At 47.5% G+C, this 14,790-nt stretch overlaps 1 protein-coding gene across 4 annotated transcripts; it reads right to left on the reverse strand.

Moving 5' to 3' along the window:
- Nucleotides 1-1,518: 1,518 nt before the first annotated feature.
- On the reverse strand, nucleotides 1,519-12,898 carry OCEL1 (occludin/ELL domain containing 1). Of its 4 annotated transcripts, none has more exons than XM_083594558.1 (6): nucleotides 12,686-12,898; nucleotides 10,161-11,449; nucleotides 8,438-8,676; nucleotides 5,632-5,803; nucleotides 5,089-5,156; nucleotides 1,519-2,180 (listed from the first exon to the last, which is right to left on the reverse strand). In XM_083594558.1, the coding sequence occupies exons 2-6, from the start codon at nucleotides 11,316-11,318 to the stop codon at nucleotides 1,853-1,855; spliced, it is 1,965 nt and encodes a 654-aa protein (XP_083450684.1). In that variant the 5' UTR covers nucleotides 11,319-11,449; nucleotides 12,686-12,898; the 3' UTR covers nucleotides 1,519-1,852. The 4 variants fall into 4 exon arrangements, with proteins under 4 accessions (XP_083450684.1, XP_083450685.1, XP_083450687.1 ...); XM_083594559.1 differs by having other exon boundaries at nucleotides 1,520-2,180; nucleotides 10,194-11,449; XM_083594561.1 differs by having other exon boundaries at nucleotides 1,928-2,180; nucleotides 5,106-5,156; nucleotides 10,194-11,449.
- Nucleotides 12,899-14,790: the final 1,892 nt, after the last annotated feature.

Here is a 14,790-nt window from a genome sequence, read left to right on the forward strand (position 1 = left end):
ATCGTGCGTGATCATCACCATGCGTGATGAGGAAGGGTTGAAGGAGCTGGGGATGTTCAGCTTGGAAAAGGGGAGACTGAGAGGAGATATGAAAGCCATCTTCAGATATCTCAAGGGCTGCCATGTGGAAGAGGGAGCAAGCTTTTCTCCTGCCCCGGAGGGTAGGACTCGAACCCGTGGCTTCAAATTACAAGAATGGAGATTCCCACTAAACATCAGGAAGAACCTTTTGACAGCAAGAGCTGTTTCCCCCACCCCCAAATTTTTTATTCATTTTATAATCCAACTAAACCACACAAACAGAAAAACAAACAATACAAACAAATTCTTGTCTTATCCTTATTTTTCCTAAACATTGTTTCCCTCATCTTTAAAGGTTAAGGGACCGGTCCAGTCGTGACCGACTCTGGGGTTGCGGCGCTCATCTCGCTTTATATGCTGAGGGAGCCGGCCTACAGCTTCCGGGTCATGTGGCCAGCGTGACTAAGCCGCTTCTGGCAAACCAGAGCAGCGCACAGAAACGCAGTTTACTTTCCCACCAGAGTGGTACCTATTTATCTACTTGCACTTTTGACGTGCTTCCAAACTGCTAGGTTGGCAGGAGCAGGGACCGAGCAATGGGAGCTCACCCCGTCACGGGGATTCGAACTGCCGACCTTCCGATCGGCAAGTCCTAGGCTCTGTGGTTTAACCCACAGCACCACCCGCGTCCCCACCTCATCTTTAGCAGTTTCATATATCATAATTTTAAACCATTTTTTATCACACTTTTACCATAAAAACCTTCACATTTTATCTCTTACAAATAATACTATTTTAAAATACACTATCTTCTACAGCCCTTCTATAACCCTACAGCCTATATCCACTTCCAAAGCTATTCTAAAATTTAAATATTAACATATTTTTTCAAATATTCTTTAAACTTCTTCCAATCTTCTTCCACCGTCTCTTCTCTCTGGTCCCAGAGTCTCCCGGTCAGTTCGGCAAGTTCCATATAGTCCATCATCTTCATCTGCCATTCTTCGACTGCTGGTAAATCTTGTTTCTTCCAATTCTTCACTAGTAATATTCTCGCAGCTGACAGTAAGAGCTGTTTGACAATGGACCCAACTCCCTCAGGAATGGACTCTTTTGTGGAGTCTCCAGTAGCGGTTTAGTCATGCTAGCCATATGACCCAGAAAGCTTTCTGTGGACAAATGCTGGCTCCCTTTGCCTGAAAAGCGAGATGAGCACCTCACCCCATAGTCACCTTTGACTGGACTTGACCATCCAGGGGTCCTGTACCTTTTACCTTACCTTCCTTGAAGGTTTTTAAGCAGAGGTTGGATGGCATTATCTGTCATGGATGCTTTAGCAGAGATCCTTGCATTGGGGTTGGACTGGATGACCTTTGGGGTCCCTTCCAACTCTCCAATTCTATGATCCCCAGAAATAATAATAATAATAATAATTATTATTATTTTATAATCCACCCTTCCCGGTTCAAAAACTGGGCTCAGGGCGGCTAACAACAAATTAAAAACACTTAATTGTAAAAGCAGCATAAAATACAGTATAAAAACATGAATAACAATAAAATTCAGAATTCAAAAATCAATTTAGGGGGGAAATCCATCCAATAAGCATTAGATAATCCCCAGGGCTAGCTGGCTGAATTGGTCCTACTTGGGCCAGTGAGGAGGCCAGGGGAGAATTAGTTGTGGGGTCTCAGGGCGGGTGATCTTCATAAAAAGGGAGGGGGAGGGAAGAGAAGGGAAATAAAAGATCAGGTTGAATTCAAATTAAAGGCCAAATTAAATTGCCATCCTATTTGGAAAACCTCAGAGCAGGTGCTCACTTTTTTATTTTTCAGCAAAAACTTAGGAACGCTAACCAGTTTAGCCCTTGTTCCTCCTTGTGGAGTTTCGCGGGGTGTCCAGGGATTTTGCAAGAGACCAAGGAGGAGATCTTGACCACCCCTGTAAAAAAAACTAACCACACCCAAGGGATGCTGCTGTCTCCTTGCAGAAGAAACTGCAAGTCAAAGATGCAGCTAGTAGGCATCTTCACACACTCTTTAGAAGTACACAGAGCCCTGGCTGGTCTTCTGGTCGTAGGCTTGGATCTGTGCCTTGATGTGGGTGAGCTTCCTCTTGAGGTATTCGCAGCGCTCCTGCTTCTCCAGGAAAGCCGGGTCCTGAAATTTGCAGGGTGGGCAGAGAGATGGGGAAAACGGAAACACGTCAAAATGCATTTGCAGTGTGAACCAAATACCCACCCAGTTTTCCAGGCACAGCGCCGGAGTTACGAAAACCATCCCGACTCCTGATTTGATCCCAGAATGTCAGGTTTAAGGTGCTGGTTTTGACCTTTAAAGCCCTTTGTGGTTTAGGGCCCTCGTATTTATAGTGGTTTAGGATGTTGAAATATATTGTTAACGCAGGGCTGCCCTTGAAGCTGTCCCAGAAACTCCAGCGGGTGCAGAATGCTGCAGCGAGGCTCTTCACGGGGTCTCTGCCATGGGAGCATATTCACCCAGTGCTTTTCCAGCTGCACTGGCTCCCAGTGGAGTATCGGGTCAGGTTTAAAGTGCTGGTTTTGACCTTTAAAGCCCTTTATGGCTTAGGGCCCTCGTTTTTACAGGACCAGCTCTCCTGGTCTGCCCTGCAGAGGACCTTAAGGTCCATGAATAACCATAGTTTAGAGGTCCCGGGCCCTAAGGAAGTCAGACTATCCTCCACCAGGGCCAGGGCCTTCTCAGTGATGGCTCCGACCTGGTGGAATGCTCTGTCCCATGAGTATAGGGCCCTGCAGGATTTAACTTCCTTCTGCAGGGCCTGTAAGATAGAGCTATTCCGCCTGACTTTCAACTTGAACTTAGCCTGATCTTTTATTCCCCTTCCTTCCCTCCCCTTCTGCTTTTTATGAAGATTCCCCGCTCTGGGATCCCACAGCTAATTCTCCCCTGGTCTCCTCGCTGGCCCAAATAGGACTAATTTAGCCAGCTAGCCCTGGTGATCATCTAATGTTTATTGGGTGGATTTCCCCCCTAAATTGATTTTTGAATTCTGAATTTATTGTTATTCACGTTTTATACTGTATTTTATGCTGTTTTTTGTAGCATCAATTAAGTGTTTTAAATTTGTTGTTAGCCGCCCTGAGCCCGGTTTTCTGAACTGGGAAGGGTGGGGTAAAAATAATTTTTTTTAATTATCATTATTATTTCCCCCACCAGTGCCAAGCTTGGGGAGGAGGATGAGAAAGCTGCGGCTGCAAGGGAGCACCCCCTTGTTTCTCTCTCCATGGCTGCTGCTGCCAGCCTCTTCCCTCGAGTAGCTCGTACTCATGCTCCCCCCCCAAATAATCCTGGGAACTATAGTAGGTCAGAGTCCTCTCACAGAGCTACAATTCCCAGCGCTGTCTGGGAAAGTGGGATTGACTGTTAAACCACTATGGGAATCGTTGCTCTGGGAGGAGAAGTTGTCAGGAGCTTGTCCTACACTCGAGTAGGACCCTGGCAGAGACACATGCCCGACTGGCATGTTCTCTCCCTCCTGGTCTTTCGTTTGGGAGCATCAAAAGCATTCTTCTGCCCAAACATCACAGCGACCGATGCCAACAGACACTGGCACACTTAGGGATCCACAGAGTTTGCACACCTTGCGTGACAGACCTCAGCAATTCAGCATTTTGGCTAATCTACTTTATTTACCTATAAACACACACGGAGCACTGCAACATGGCTCCTTCTCTCTCTAGCATCAGACAGCAAAGAGAAAAAGAACAAAGGACAATAGTCCCACTTCACAGAACACAGCAACACAAACATCCTGTCTCCGTCACTTCCCACTCTGTGGAGTCAAAACATACACCATCATGTGATAGACAACAATCCCATGACTGCAATCATGGAGCAGGAATTCTAACAGAAATGAGGTGTCTCCTAGCAAATCTCAGCATCTTTAAGAAACTACAGTTCCTAACAGGGCTGCTGACAGGGAGGAATGTACACATGTACAGGGCCCCGTTCCAGCAGGGGCCCCAAACTGATAGCTCAGTCAGTAGAGCACGAGTCTCTTAAACTCAGTTGTTCTGGGTTTGAGCCCCACATTGGGGCAAAAGATTCCTGCATTGCAGGAGGTTGGACTTGATGACCCTTGTGATCCCTTCCAATTCTATGGTTATTATCTTTCAGTCAAATACCCGAAGGGCTGTCCCATGGAAGATGGAACGAGCTTGCTTTCTCTTGCCCTGGAGGGGAGGACCTGAACCAATGGGTTCAAGTTACAAGAAAGGAGATTCTGAATAAGAATCTGGAAGAACTTTCTGGTGGTATGAGCTGTTCGACAATGGGACGGTTTCCTTCGGAAGGTAGCAGACTCCTTGGAGGTTTTTAAGCAGAGGTTGGATGGTCATCTGTCCTGGATGCTTTAGCTGAGATTACTGCATTGCAGGGGGTTGCTCTGGATGACCCTTCCAACTCTACAATTTTAAAGGTAAAGTAAAGGGACCCCTGACCATTAGGTCCAGTCGTGACCGACTCTGGGGTTGTGGCGCTCGTCTCGCTCTATAGGCCGAGGGAGCCGGCGTTTGTCCGCAGACAGCTTTCGGGTCATGTGGCCAGCAGGACTAAGCCACTTCTGGCGAACCAGAGCAGCGCACGGAAACGCCGTTTACCTTCCCGCCAGAGTGGTACCTATTTATCTACTTGCACTTTGACGTGCTTTCGAACTGCTAGGTTGGCAGGAGCAGGGACCGAGCAACGGGAGCTAACTCCGTTGTGGGGATTCGAACTGCCAACCTTCTGATCGGCAAGTCCTGGGCTCTGTGGTTTAACCCACAACGCCACCCGCGTCCCTTGCCTATATTAATTAGACATTCCAAAAGAAAGTTATAAAACAAAAGGTGGAGAAAACACTAATGCTTTGGTACTTGGCAGGCAGCACCAATGGCATACGGTGTGCTGGGCTCAGGAAACCTGCTGCCACAACTGGTTCTCAGGATACTTTGAGGGAAGCCTTTGCTGTTTAAAGTGGTGTGATAGGCTTTAAATAGGAGTTAGGGATCCATTTGCAGCCTTAGGGAAATCTTGAAACGACACTCACTTCTGACTTGTATTTACCTCCTTCTTGCTTTGGTAATCTCTCCAAACAGTGGAAACCCGGCTTTCCTCCTGCAGAGAAAAGAGAAGCATTTCAAACCCCTCACTGAAACAAGCCAGCAAAGGAACCTCTCAGAATCATTGTTCCAAGCTAAGGATGGACGGATCTCTCACTTTTGGTTTTTCTTCACCTCCACAAACTTAAATTCAGCTCTCCACATTTGCAACAACAAGGTGCATATATATATTTTAAACTTCATGAAAGTTCGCCATCATTTAAGTGCGAAGTTTGCATGCAATTTCTCCTCCTATGCACATTTCCACCAATACAATGCACTTGCAGTAAGTTATCTTCATTAATAAATTCATTTTCATGGATGTTTTGCTCCACTAGATACACTTCTGTCCTCATGATTTGCCTGGAGAACTGCATTGCAAAATTCAGAAAGGGGTTGTTGTTCGACGTACTTTGCAAACTTAATGCCTGGTTAAGGTTTGTTGTTTATATATATATATTAAAAATGCATCAATGTGTATTAAGAACTACCTTCTGGTTCTGATAGTGGCGAGGAAGCTTGGAGAGCATCGCCTCCAGTTCCTTGAATTTTCCCAGCGCTGTGCGGACTTCATCGTACAGCTCCTTGTATTCTGCATACTGGTCATTGAAGACGGCCTTGTATTTTTCACGCTCATCCCTGCTTCTGATGGCTGGGTACTTTCTACGTCGTGCAGCAAAAAGTCAAGAAGGAGAAAAGAAGTGGGGAGGAGAATCAAAGCCAGACTCAGAGTAGACCCACTGAAATGAATGAACACAATTCACTTGGGCCTGTTAACTTCAATGTATTGTGTCCAACTCAGTCAGAGGAGACCCAGTGAAATGAATAAGCACAATTCTCTTTGGCCTGGTTGAAGAGGAACGTTTTTGCCAGGCATCTAAAAATATATAATGAAGGCACCAGGTGAAACTCCCTGGGGAGAGCATTCCACAAGCGGGGAGCCACTGCAGAAAAGGCCCTGTTATCGTGTTGCCACCCTCTAGACCTCCGGCCTGGTGGAACGCTCTGTCTCATGAGACCAGGGACCTGCAGGATCTGATTTCTTTCCGTAGGGCCTGTAAGACAGAGTTGTTCCGCCTGGCCTTTGGCTTGGAGCCAGTTTGATTCCCTCCCCCTCTTTCTTTTTTCCTTTCTCCTCCTGTGATGAGGCTGCATTTTAATATTTTAATGTATTTTAATTTTTTTTTTAAGTTGTATTCATTCAACTTGTTTTTATTATTGGTTGTTAGCAGCCCAGAGCCCGGCTGAGGAGGGCGGGGTATAAATAAAATTTATTATTATTATTATTACAGTGGTACTCTGGTAACCCAGAAAAAGTGCTTCAGGTTAAGAATTTTGCTTCAGGATGAGAACAGAAATTGTGCTCTGGTGGCGCGGCAGCAACAGGTGACAGCCACCTTGGGGTTTTATTTTCAAGCAAGTCCTTATATCTTATCCAAACATTAAATAGTGCTTTTCTGGCAATATGGTTTTTAAACGCTTTATGTGCTTTGACCTTATTATACCACAAATATGCATGCCACCCAAAAACATTGTTAAAGCCTTCTAAATCCAGCACGTCAGTGTTCTCAAGAAGCATCCATTCTCTCAGCCAGCAAAAAGCGGCTGATTCGTAATAAAGTTTTAAGTCTGGCAGGGCAAATCCACCTCTTTCTTTAGCATCAGTTAATATCTTGAATTTTATTCGGGGCTTCTTGCCCTGCCAGACAAATCTAGAGATATCTCTCTGCCACTTCTTGAAACACTCCATTTTATCCAAAATTTGCAATGTTTGAAACAAAAACAACATCCTTGGCAATACATTCATTTTTATCGCAGCAATTCGGCCTAGCAATGATAGCTTCAGGTTTGACCATATTTCTAAATCCTTTTTCACTTCCATCCAAGATTTTTCATAGTTATCCTTAAATAAATTCACATTCTTAGCAGTCATGTTAACCCCTAGGTATTTCACTTTCTTAACCAGTGTTAGACCTGTCTCCTTCTGAAACCTTTCTCTCTCCGGGCGCGGCAGCAACAGGAGGCCCCATTAGCTAAAGTGGTGCTTCAGGTTAAGAACAGTTTCAGGTTAAGTACAGACCTCTGGAACGAATTAAGTACTTAACCCGAGGTACCACTGTAGTATTATTATTATTATTATTATTATTATTATTATTATTATTATTACAGCGGTTCTCAACCTGTGGGTCCCCAGATCTTGTTGGACTACAACTCCCATCGTCCCTGAGCTCTGGCCTTGCTAGCTAGGGGTGATGGGAGTTGTAGTTCAACAACATCTGGGGACCCACAGGTTGAGAAAGGCTGCTCTAGACCTTTTGTGGGACGGGAACCCAAAGAAGGGTGTTGGAGGATCTCAGGGTCCGGGTACGTTCATATGGAGAGAGGCGAACCTTGCGGGATTGCAGTCCTGAGCTGTTTAAGGCTTTATAGGTCAAAAGCAGCACTTTGAATGGGGCCTGGAAGCTCATTGGCAGCCAGTGCAGTCAGACCAGGATCAAACCGTCTTGGCCAGGTGAGCATCCTGGCCACCGAATTCTGCACCAGCTGAATAATAATAATAATAATAATAATAATAATAATAATAATAATAATAATTTATTTATACCCCGCCCATCTGGCTGAGTTTCCCCAGCAACTCTGGGCGGCTCCCAATCGAGTGTTAAAAACAATACAGCATTGAATATTAAAAACTTCCCTAAACAGGGCTGCCTTCAGATGTCTTTTAAAGATAAGATAGCTGCTTATTTCCTTCACATCTGAAGGGAGGGCGTTCCACAGGGTGGGTGCCACTACCAAGAAGGCCCTCTGTCTGGTTCCCTGTAACCTAACTTCTCGCAATGAGGGAACCGGCAGAAGGCCCTTGGCGCTGGACCTCAGTGTCTGGGCTGAACGATGGGGGTGGAGACGCTCCTTCAGATATACTGGACCGAGGCCGTTTAGGGCTTTCAAGGTCAGCACCAACACTTTGAATTGTGCTCGGAAACGTACTGGGAGCCAATGCAGATCTCTCAGGTTATGTGGTCCCGGCGGCCACTCCCAGTAACCAGTCTAGCTGCCAGATTCTGGATTAATTGCAGTTTCCGGGTCACCTTCAAAGGTAGCCCCACGTAGAGCGCATTGCAGTAGTCCAAGCTGAAGCTTCTGAACCGTCTTCAGAGACAGCCCTATGTATAAAGCATTGCAGTAATCTAACCTAGAGGTTCCCGGAACATAGACGACAGAAGTTAAGATATCGCTGTCCAAACCGGGGTGCAGAAAAACCTCCTGAGCATTCGTGGACCATTGCTGCTTACTTACGACACATAATCCGGGACGATGTGAGGTTTGGGGTGGTGACCCGTCGGAATGGCGAAGTTTAACACCTCTGGGTCCCCTCCCTTCTCTGAGAACTCAACGCGTCTTGCAACTTTCTCCTTGGGCGTAACTTCGTCCTGGTCTATGACTTGCTGAGGCGTACCTCGTAAGAGGATGGGCTTTCGCTGAGACGAAGGGAAGGAGACAAGGCGAGAGGGAGGCTCGTAGTTCATTTGCCCAACCTTCAATGGGGAAAGAGGGTGTTGTGGACATCATTATTGTTGAGGGACTCAACCTGTCATGAGCACAAGAAACTGCCTTTTATTAAATCCCACAATTGGTCCAAGCATCCCAGCAGTCCCCAATCTGATGCCCGACAACAGCTCCCACCAGCCCTAGCCAATGAATGAGAAAAAATAATCTAGAAGAGGCTGGGTACATCCTTCCTTTTCTTTGATGGGGTTCCCACGTCATGCTAGCAGTTTGGACGGCAGCAAGGTGGTTTGCATTTCTAATTTTAAAACAAACAAACAAACAAGGCCCACAGTTTGCATTCCAGCTTGCCGAAGATATTCTGTGAAAGTCAGACTCACAGTAGACCTACTGAAATCAATGGACTTAAGTCTACTTTCAGTTTGACTTAGCCAAAGACAACCCACTGGAATTCAACATCACACTATGGTCAAAGGCCTGGAAACGATGCCTTATGAGGAACGGCTAAGGGAGCTGGGCATGTTTAGCCTGGAGAAGAGGAGGTTAAGGGGTGATATGATAGCCATGTTCAAATATATAAAAGGATGTCACATAGAGGAGGGAGAAAGGTTGTTTTCTGCTGCTCCAGAGAAGCGGACACGGAGCAATGGTTCCAAACTACAAGAAAGAAGATTCCACCTAAACATTAGGAAGAACTTCCTGACAGTAAGAGCTGTTCGACAGTGGAATTTGCTGCCAAGGAGTGTGGTGGAGTCTCCTTCTTTGGAGGTCTTTAAGCAGAGGCTTGACAACCATATGTCAGGAGTGCTCTGATGGTGTTTCCTGCTTGGCAGGGGGTTGGACTCGATGGCCCTTGTGGTCTCTTCCAACTCTATGATTCTATGATTCTATGATTCTATGATTCTATGACTATGGCAAAACATTTCGCCTGCATGAGCATTTCAGCTGGCCAGGTGCAACGGTTCCTCTCTCCTCCTCCAGGGTGCTGTACTGGGGGGGGGGGTACTCTTTTGTCCCATTAGTGAATTTTCGGTGGGGGGAAACATGGGGAGGAGGGGGGAAGTCCCACTGTGCAAGTATCCTTGCACAGAGATTCTGCTGATGGGGCTTGTTCAGTGAATCCTGCAAAACACACACACACACACACAGAGAGAGAGAGAGAGAGAGAGAGAGAGAGAGAGAGAGAGAGTGTTGGAGCATAGAATTGTAGAGTTGGAAGAGTTGCAGTTCAGGATCAACACAACACAAACATAGGAGCCAACTCCTAGGAGCCATGGTCCCTTTGCCCCCCATAAAATATTTGAGGGACAGGTCCCCCAAAATTTGATGGGCATTGCCATTTAAATGACGTGGGTGTGCCGTGTCATGTGATGCATTATGTGGGGTGGGACTTACCTGCCCCCCAATATTTTATTCAACACAGCTGCCTTTTTTTGACTCTCTCATGGGTCATAACTCTTGACTGTTCTGGAGGCCATGACTATAGGGGAGGTCATAAGGAGCCTCTGCGTGCCAACATTGCCTTCTCCCAATGGTGGGGTCTTACCAGAACTCTTGCGTTCTTCTGGGCAGCTTGATGTCTCCACATCCTGAGACAGACGAGGGAGCCGACCAGATAGAGCAGCATGGTGAGGAAGAGGAAGGCGATGGCAGCCACTTGCCCCCCTTCGACTCGGCACAAGGCAACAACGAGCGGATTGTTGGCAAATACGGAGTAGCAGAGTCCTCCACGGTTGACGTCGTTGACGTAGGCGATTGCAGCAGCCATGTATAGGAGGGACATGACGAGGTTGAGGCCAAACTCTGCCAAAGGCCACCAGTGGGAATCAAGAAGGATTGTCCTGTAGTACATGGTGACCCCCAGGCCTAGCAAGATCACCGTCACCAGCCACACCAGGCTGACCACCACGAGCACGAATGGGGTCATTGGGCCGTAGTAATTGTATCCATACCCTCCGCCCAAGACACCATTGTAGGGCAGAGAGTTGCCACCATAAAGCGCTGACCACTGGTAGTCCTTCTGGATGTAAGCGGCTGTGCAGGCAAAGACCATCCCTCCCAAGATCAGCTCCAGACCAGCCACCAGCCTCAGGAGGCCAGGCCATGACTTCATGTAGGAATATTTGTGGTCGTAGGTCTCCAACTTCTCCTTATAGCTGGGTGGACCACTCGACAAGGCACCCTGGCTCTCAGCAGTCAGCGTCTTCCCAGGTTCCAAAGGGGTGGCAGGAGCTGAGAGGGGTTCCTTAAAATCGCCATCGTTCCCATTGTCAGTGGAGCTCTCCTCACCATCGAAGGTGGTTCTTTGAGGGGGCTCAGAAAACTGGGTGTGTTTGAAGTCTTCTGGAGCGTAGGTCAAGAGAGAAGTCTCAGTCCAGGGCTGTCTCTGCCAGCGGTGGAAGAAGTTCTTCCAAGATGGTGGAATGAAGCGTCTAACGGGCTTCATGGAAGATGGCTCTTGGTCCTGAGGTGTGTCAGTGAAGGCTGGTTTGGCTGGTTTGGCTGATGGAGATGAGCAGAAGCCATCTGAAGACCTAGAACCCAATGACTTCCCAGAATTCTCTGACCAGGTTCCCATTGGATGAAGTTGCCTGGAGGTGTTTAGAAGTTCCTCCCCTCCATCCATCTCAGGAGGCCTCTTCTCTTTGACTGATGTCTCCTCAGAGCTCATGTCCACAAATGGCTGGCAGAGAAAGTCTTATCTGCAGCCTCCCGTGGGCGCCTTTTGAGTGGGTGATTGAGGGACACCCCCCATTCTCCTCTGTGCTGTTTTGCCAAGTCTGGTGGTTGAAAGTTTGGGAACTGAAGGTGGAAGAGAACCAAGTGTTTCAGAATAAACGGGGTCCTTTTTTTAAAAATAGAGAAAATCGACAGCGGTTTAGTTTTTACAGTAATGAAATGTGGTGAGAGGAGAGGTCAACAGCACTTTAGGAAGGGACTATAGCACGTCAATGAAACCTTTCATGCCCCTCCCACCTTAAGAGTCTAATTCAACAGTGCAGAAACTAATCTGTATAAGAGGTGATGTCATCTTCAAGAAACATTTTGAACAGGTTATTTCCTTCATTGTAACTTAAGAGCTTAATATAGCGGGAACAACCAAATATGGTTTGAGGTGGGACAGTCCCTCCCCGAAATGTTACACACACACACCCTCTTTTTCAACTTCCCTTGACCCTGGCTTTCGATGCATAGTTTTTGGATGCACCTCATTCCTGTAGTTCTGAGTTGTTTTAAACTGTCTTTTAACATTGTGTTTTGATTGTTGTAACCCTCCCTGGGACCTTGGGGTGAAGGGTGGATAAAATAAGAATACAGTGGTACCTCTGGATACACTCGTCTGCATGTGCACGGGTCGCTATTCGCCGCTTCTGCGCATGACGCCATTTTGACCATCTGCACATGCGCGAGCGGCGAAACCCGGAAATAACATGTTCTGTTACTTCCAGGTCGCTGCGGAGCGCAAAACGAAAACACTCAACCTGAAGCAACTTCAACCCGAGGTATGACTGTAATAAGTAATAAGAAGACTGGCTATTTTTCTAGAAAAAGAGGAGCTGGAACTCACCATGAACCCTTATAATGGCCATGGTGCCCACCAGAAAGGTGTTGGAACAGAGTTCCAGTGAATTCTGGTTGGGGGAAAAGCCAGAAGACGAAGACGAAGACGAAGACGAAGACGAAGACGAAGACGAAGACGAAGACGAAGACGAAGAAGAAGAAGAAGAAGAAGAAGAAGAAGAAGAAGAAGAAGTCTCTCCAGTGGTGAGACTCTGTTAGCCAACAAGGGTCCTTCTTGTCCATCTCAGGCATTCTCAACACCCGAATCCTGCCTCCACAAGCAGTCATCTGGAAAAGCCACCTACTGAATCCCCCAAACCCTTGCATTCTTTTCTGCCCCCCATCTTTTCATCTCCCTTGCGCTTGCTTCCCAACGAACCCCGCACACCCAAGGCGTTGGCCCTTGTCCACAATCTGGATGGAAGTTCTCGATCGCCACACATCTCTCGCCCTCCCCAGAAATGCTTTTCATGGTACCTTCAACGGCCACGAAGTCCGCAGTGTAGGCTGCCTTCCAGAGAGGGGAATCTGGCTCGGCTGGGTTCAAAGCCTCTGTCGAAGGAAGCAGGTCACTTCCTCCTGCTGGTCACAGCATGGTCTCCAAAAGACGTCGGGATCTTGGTTGGCCTCTGCTGGGAGGTTGCAAATGACCACGGGCAGGCGGGGGAATTGATCTGCGGTGTACAGAAGGCTCTAGGCTCCGAACCCAGCACGTTATCAGCCCCTGGCACAGTTAAATATTAACTGTGGAGCGGGCAGGAGGAGGGAAATGTCACACGCAGATCGCATTATTAGTAAGGCTAGATACCCAGTCAGCTGGCTGTCTTGCGACAGATGTGTAATAGCTCGAGCTACAGGGTCGCTTGGAATAATGACTGCTGATATCTATCAGGCGGGATATACCGTATTTTTCCGTGTATAAGACTAGGTTTCTTCCCTAAAGAATAATGTCGGAAATTTTGTTGTTGTTTAGTCGCTTAGTCGTGTCCACCTCTTCGTGACCCCCTGGACCAGAGCACGCCAGGCACTCCTGTCTTCCACTGCCTCCCGCAGTTTGGTCAAACTCATGCTGGTAGCTTCGAGAACACTGTCCCACCATCTCGTGCTTTGTCATCCCCTTCTCCTTGTGCCCTCCATCTTTCCCAACATCAGGGTCTTTTCCAGGGAGTCTTCTCTTCTCATGAGGTGGCCAAAGTCTTGGAGCCTCAGCTTCAGGATCTGTCTTTCCAGGGCTGATTTCCTTCAGAATGGAGAGGTTTGATCTTCTTGCAGTCCATGGGACTCTCAAGAGTCTCCTCCAGCACCAGAATTCAAAAGCATCAATTCTTCGGCGATCAGCCTTCTTTATGGTCCAGCTCTCACTTCCGTACATCACTACTGGGAAAATCATAGCTTTAACTATACGGACCTTTGTCGGCAAGGTGATGCCTCTGCCTTTTAATATGCTGTCCAGGTTTGTCACTGCTTTTCTCCCAAGAAGCAGGTGTCTTTTAATTTCATGACTGCTGTCACCATCTGCAGTGATCATGGAGCCCAAGAAAGTAAAATCTCTCACTGCCTCCATTTCTTCCCCTTCTATTTGCCAGGAGGTGATGGGACCAGTGGCCATGATCTTTGTTTTTTTAATGTTGAGCTTCAGACCATATTTTGCGCTCTCCTCATACACAGGGCCTTCTTCCCCCATTTTCTTAAATATGAATCCCTAAAAATAGGGGGCGTCTTATACATGGGGGCGTCTTACAGACGGAAAAATACGGTACAAAGAATAAATAAGGGACTCTCCTAGATTTTCACATGGAAAATGCAGGAATCTTTTGCCCAACATGGGGCTCAAACCTGTGATCCTGAGATTAAGAGTCTCATGCTGTACAGACTGAGCTGTCCCAGCTACAAGGTAGGAAGAGGCAAGCCAGGCAAGTGAAGGGCCTCCCTCTCCTGCACCACTTTTCTCCCAGAACCAGAAGGGGACTGAAAAGGGCAGAGCAGAGGGAGTTGCCATGCAGGCACAGTTCCCAGTGTGGGGGGGAGGTACATAAATTGGTGGAGGGAGAGTGGTCCCTGGTTGCTGCAACTGCTCCCCAGAATATGGACCTGGGAACAGCTGCCTAGACACTAGATTGGTGTGCTGTAGAAGCGACTGTACAGTCATACCTCGGGTTGAATACGGTTCAAGTTGAGCGTGTTTGAGTTGCGCTCCGCAGCAACCCGGAAGTAACGGAGCACTGTTTCGCCACTTGCGCATGCACAGACGCTCAAAATGATGTCACGCGCATGCGCAGAAGCGGCAAAAAGCAGTGTGCGCGTGTGCAGACGTGCCGTCGCTAGTTACGTTTACCTCTAGGTGCGAATGGGGCTCCGGAATGGATCCCGTTCGTATCTAGAGGTACCTCTGTATATGTTGTTTTTGGTAATAAATTCTTAACTATCTGCCGTGTGCATTCCATTGGCTGGGAAGTTCCCTTGAATTCTGACGATGGGAAAGCTTTTTTCAGAATACAGTGGACGCTCGGGCTGTGAACGTGATCCGTGTGGGATGCACATTCGCAACCCGCAGCGGCACGTCTGCGCACGCATGGGTTGCA

Source organism: Podarcis filfolensis (assembly GCF_964270895.1).
Source record: "Podarcis filfolensis genome assembly, chromosome: 18".
In the NCBI taxonomy this organism is placed as follows: Eukaryota; Metazoa; Chordata; class Lepidosauria; order Squamata; family Lacertidae; genus Podarcis; species Podarcis filfolensis.

Bases quoted from the DNA above. Each gene is read 5' to 3' on its own strand.
- OCEL1 (XM_083594558.1), bottom strand. From the start codon at position 11,318: ATGAGCTCTGAGGAGACATCAGTCAAAGAGAAGAGGCCTCCTGAGATG. The intron at 8,677-10,160 runs GCACGCAGAGGC...TCCCCATTGAAG, and splicing joins ATTGGGAGAAGGCAATGTTG to GTTGGGCAAATGAACTACGA. The intron at 5,804-8,437 runs GTAAGTAAGCAG...TGCACGACGTAG, and splicing joins ATCGTCCCGGATTATGTGTC to AAAGTACCCAGCCATCAGAA.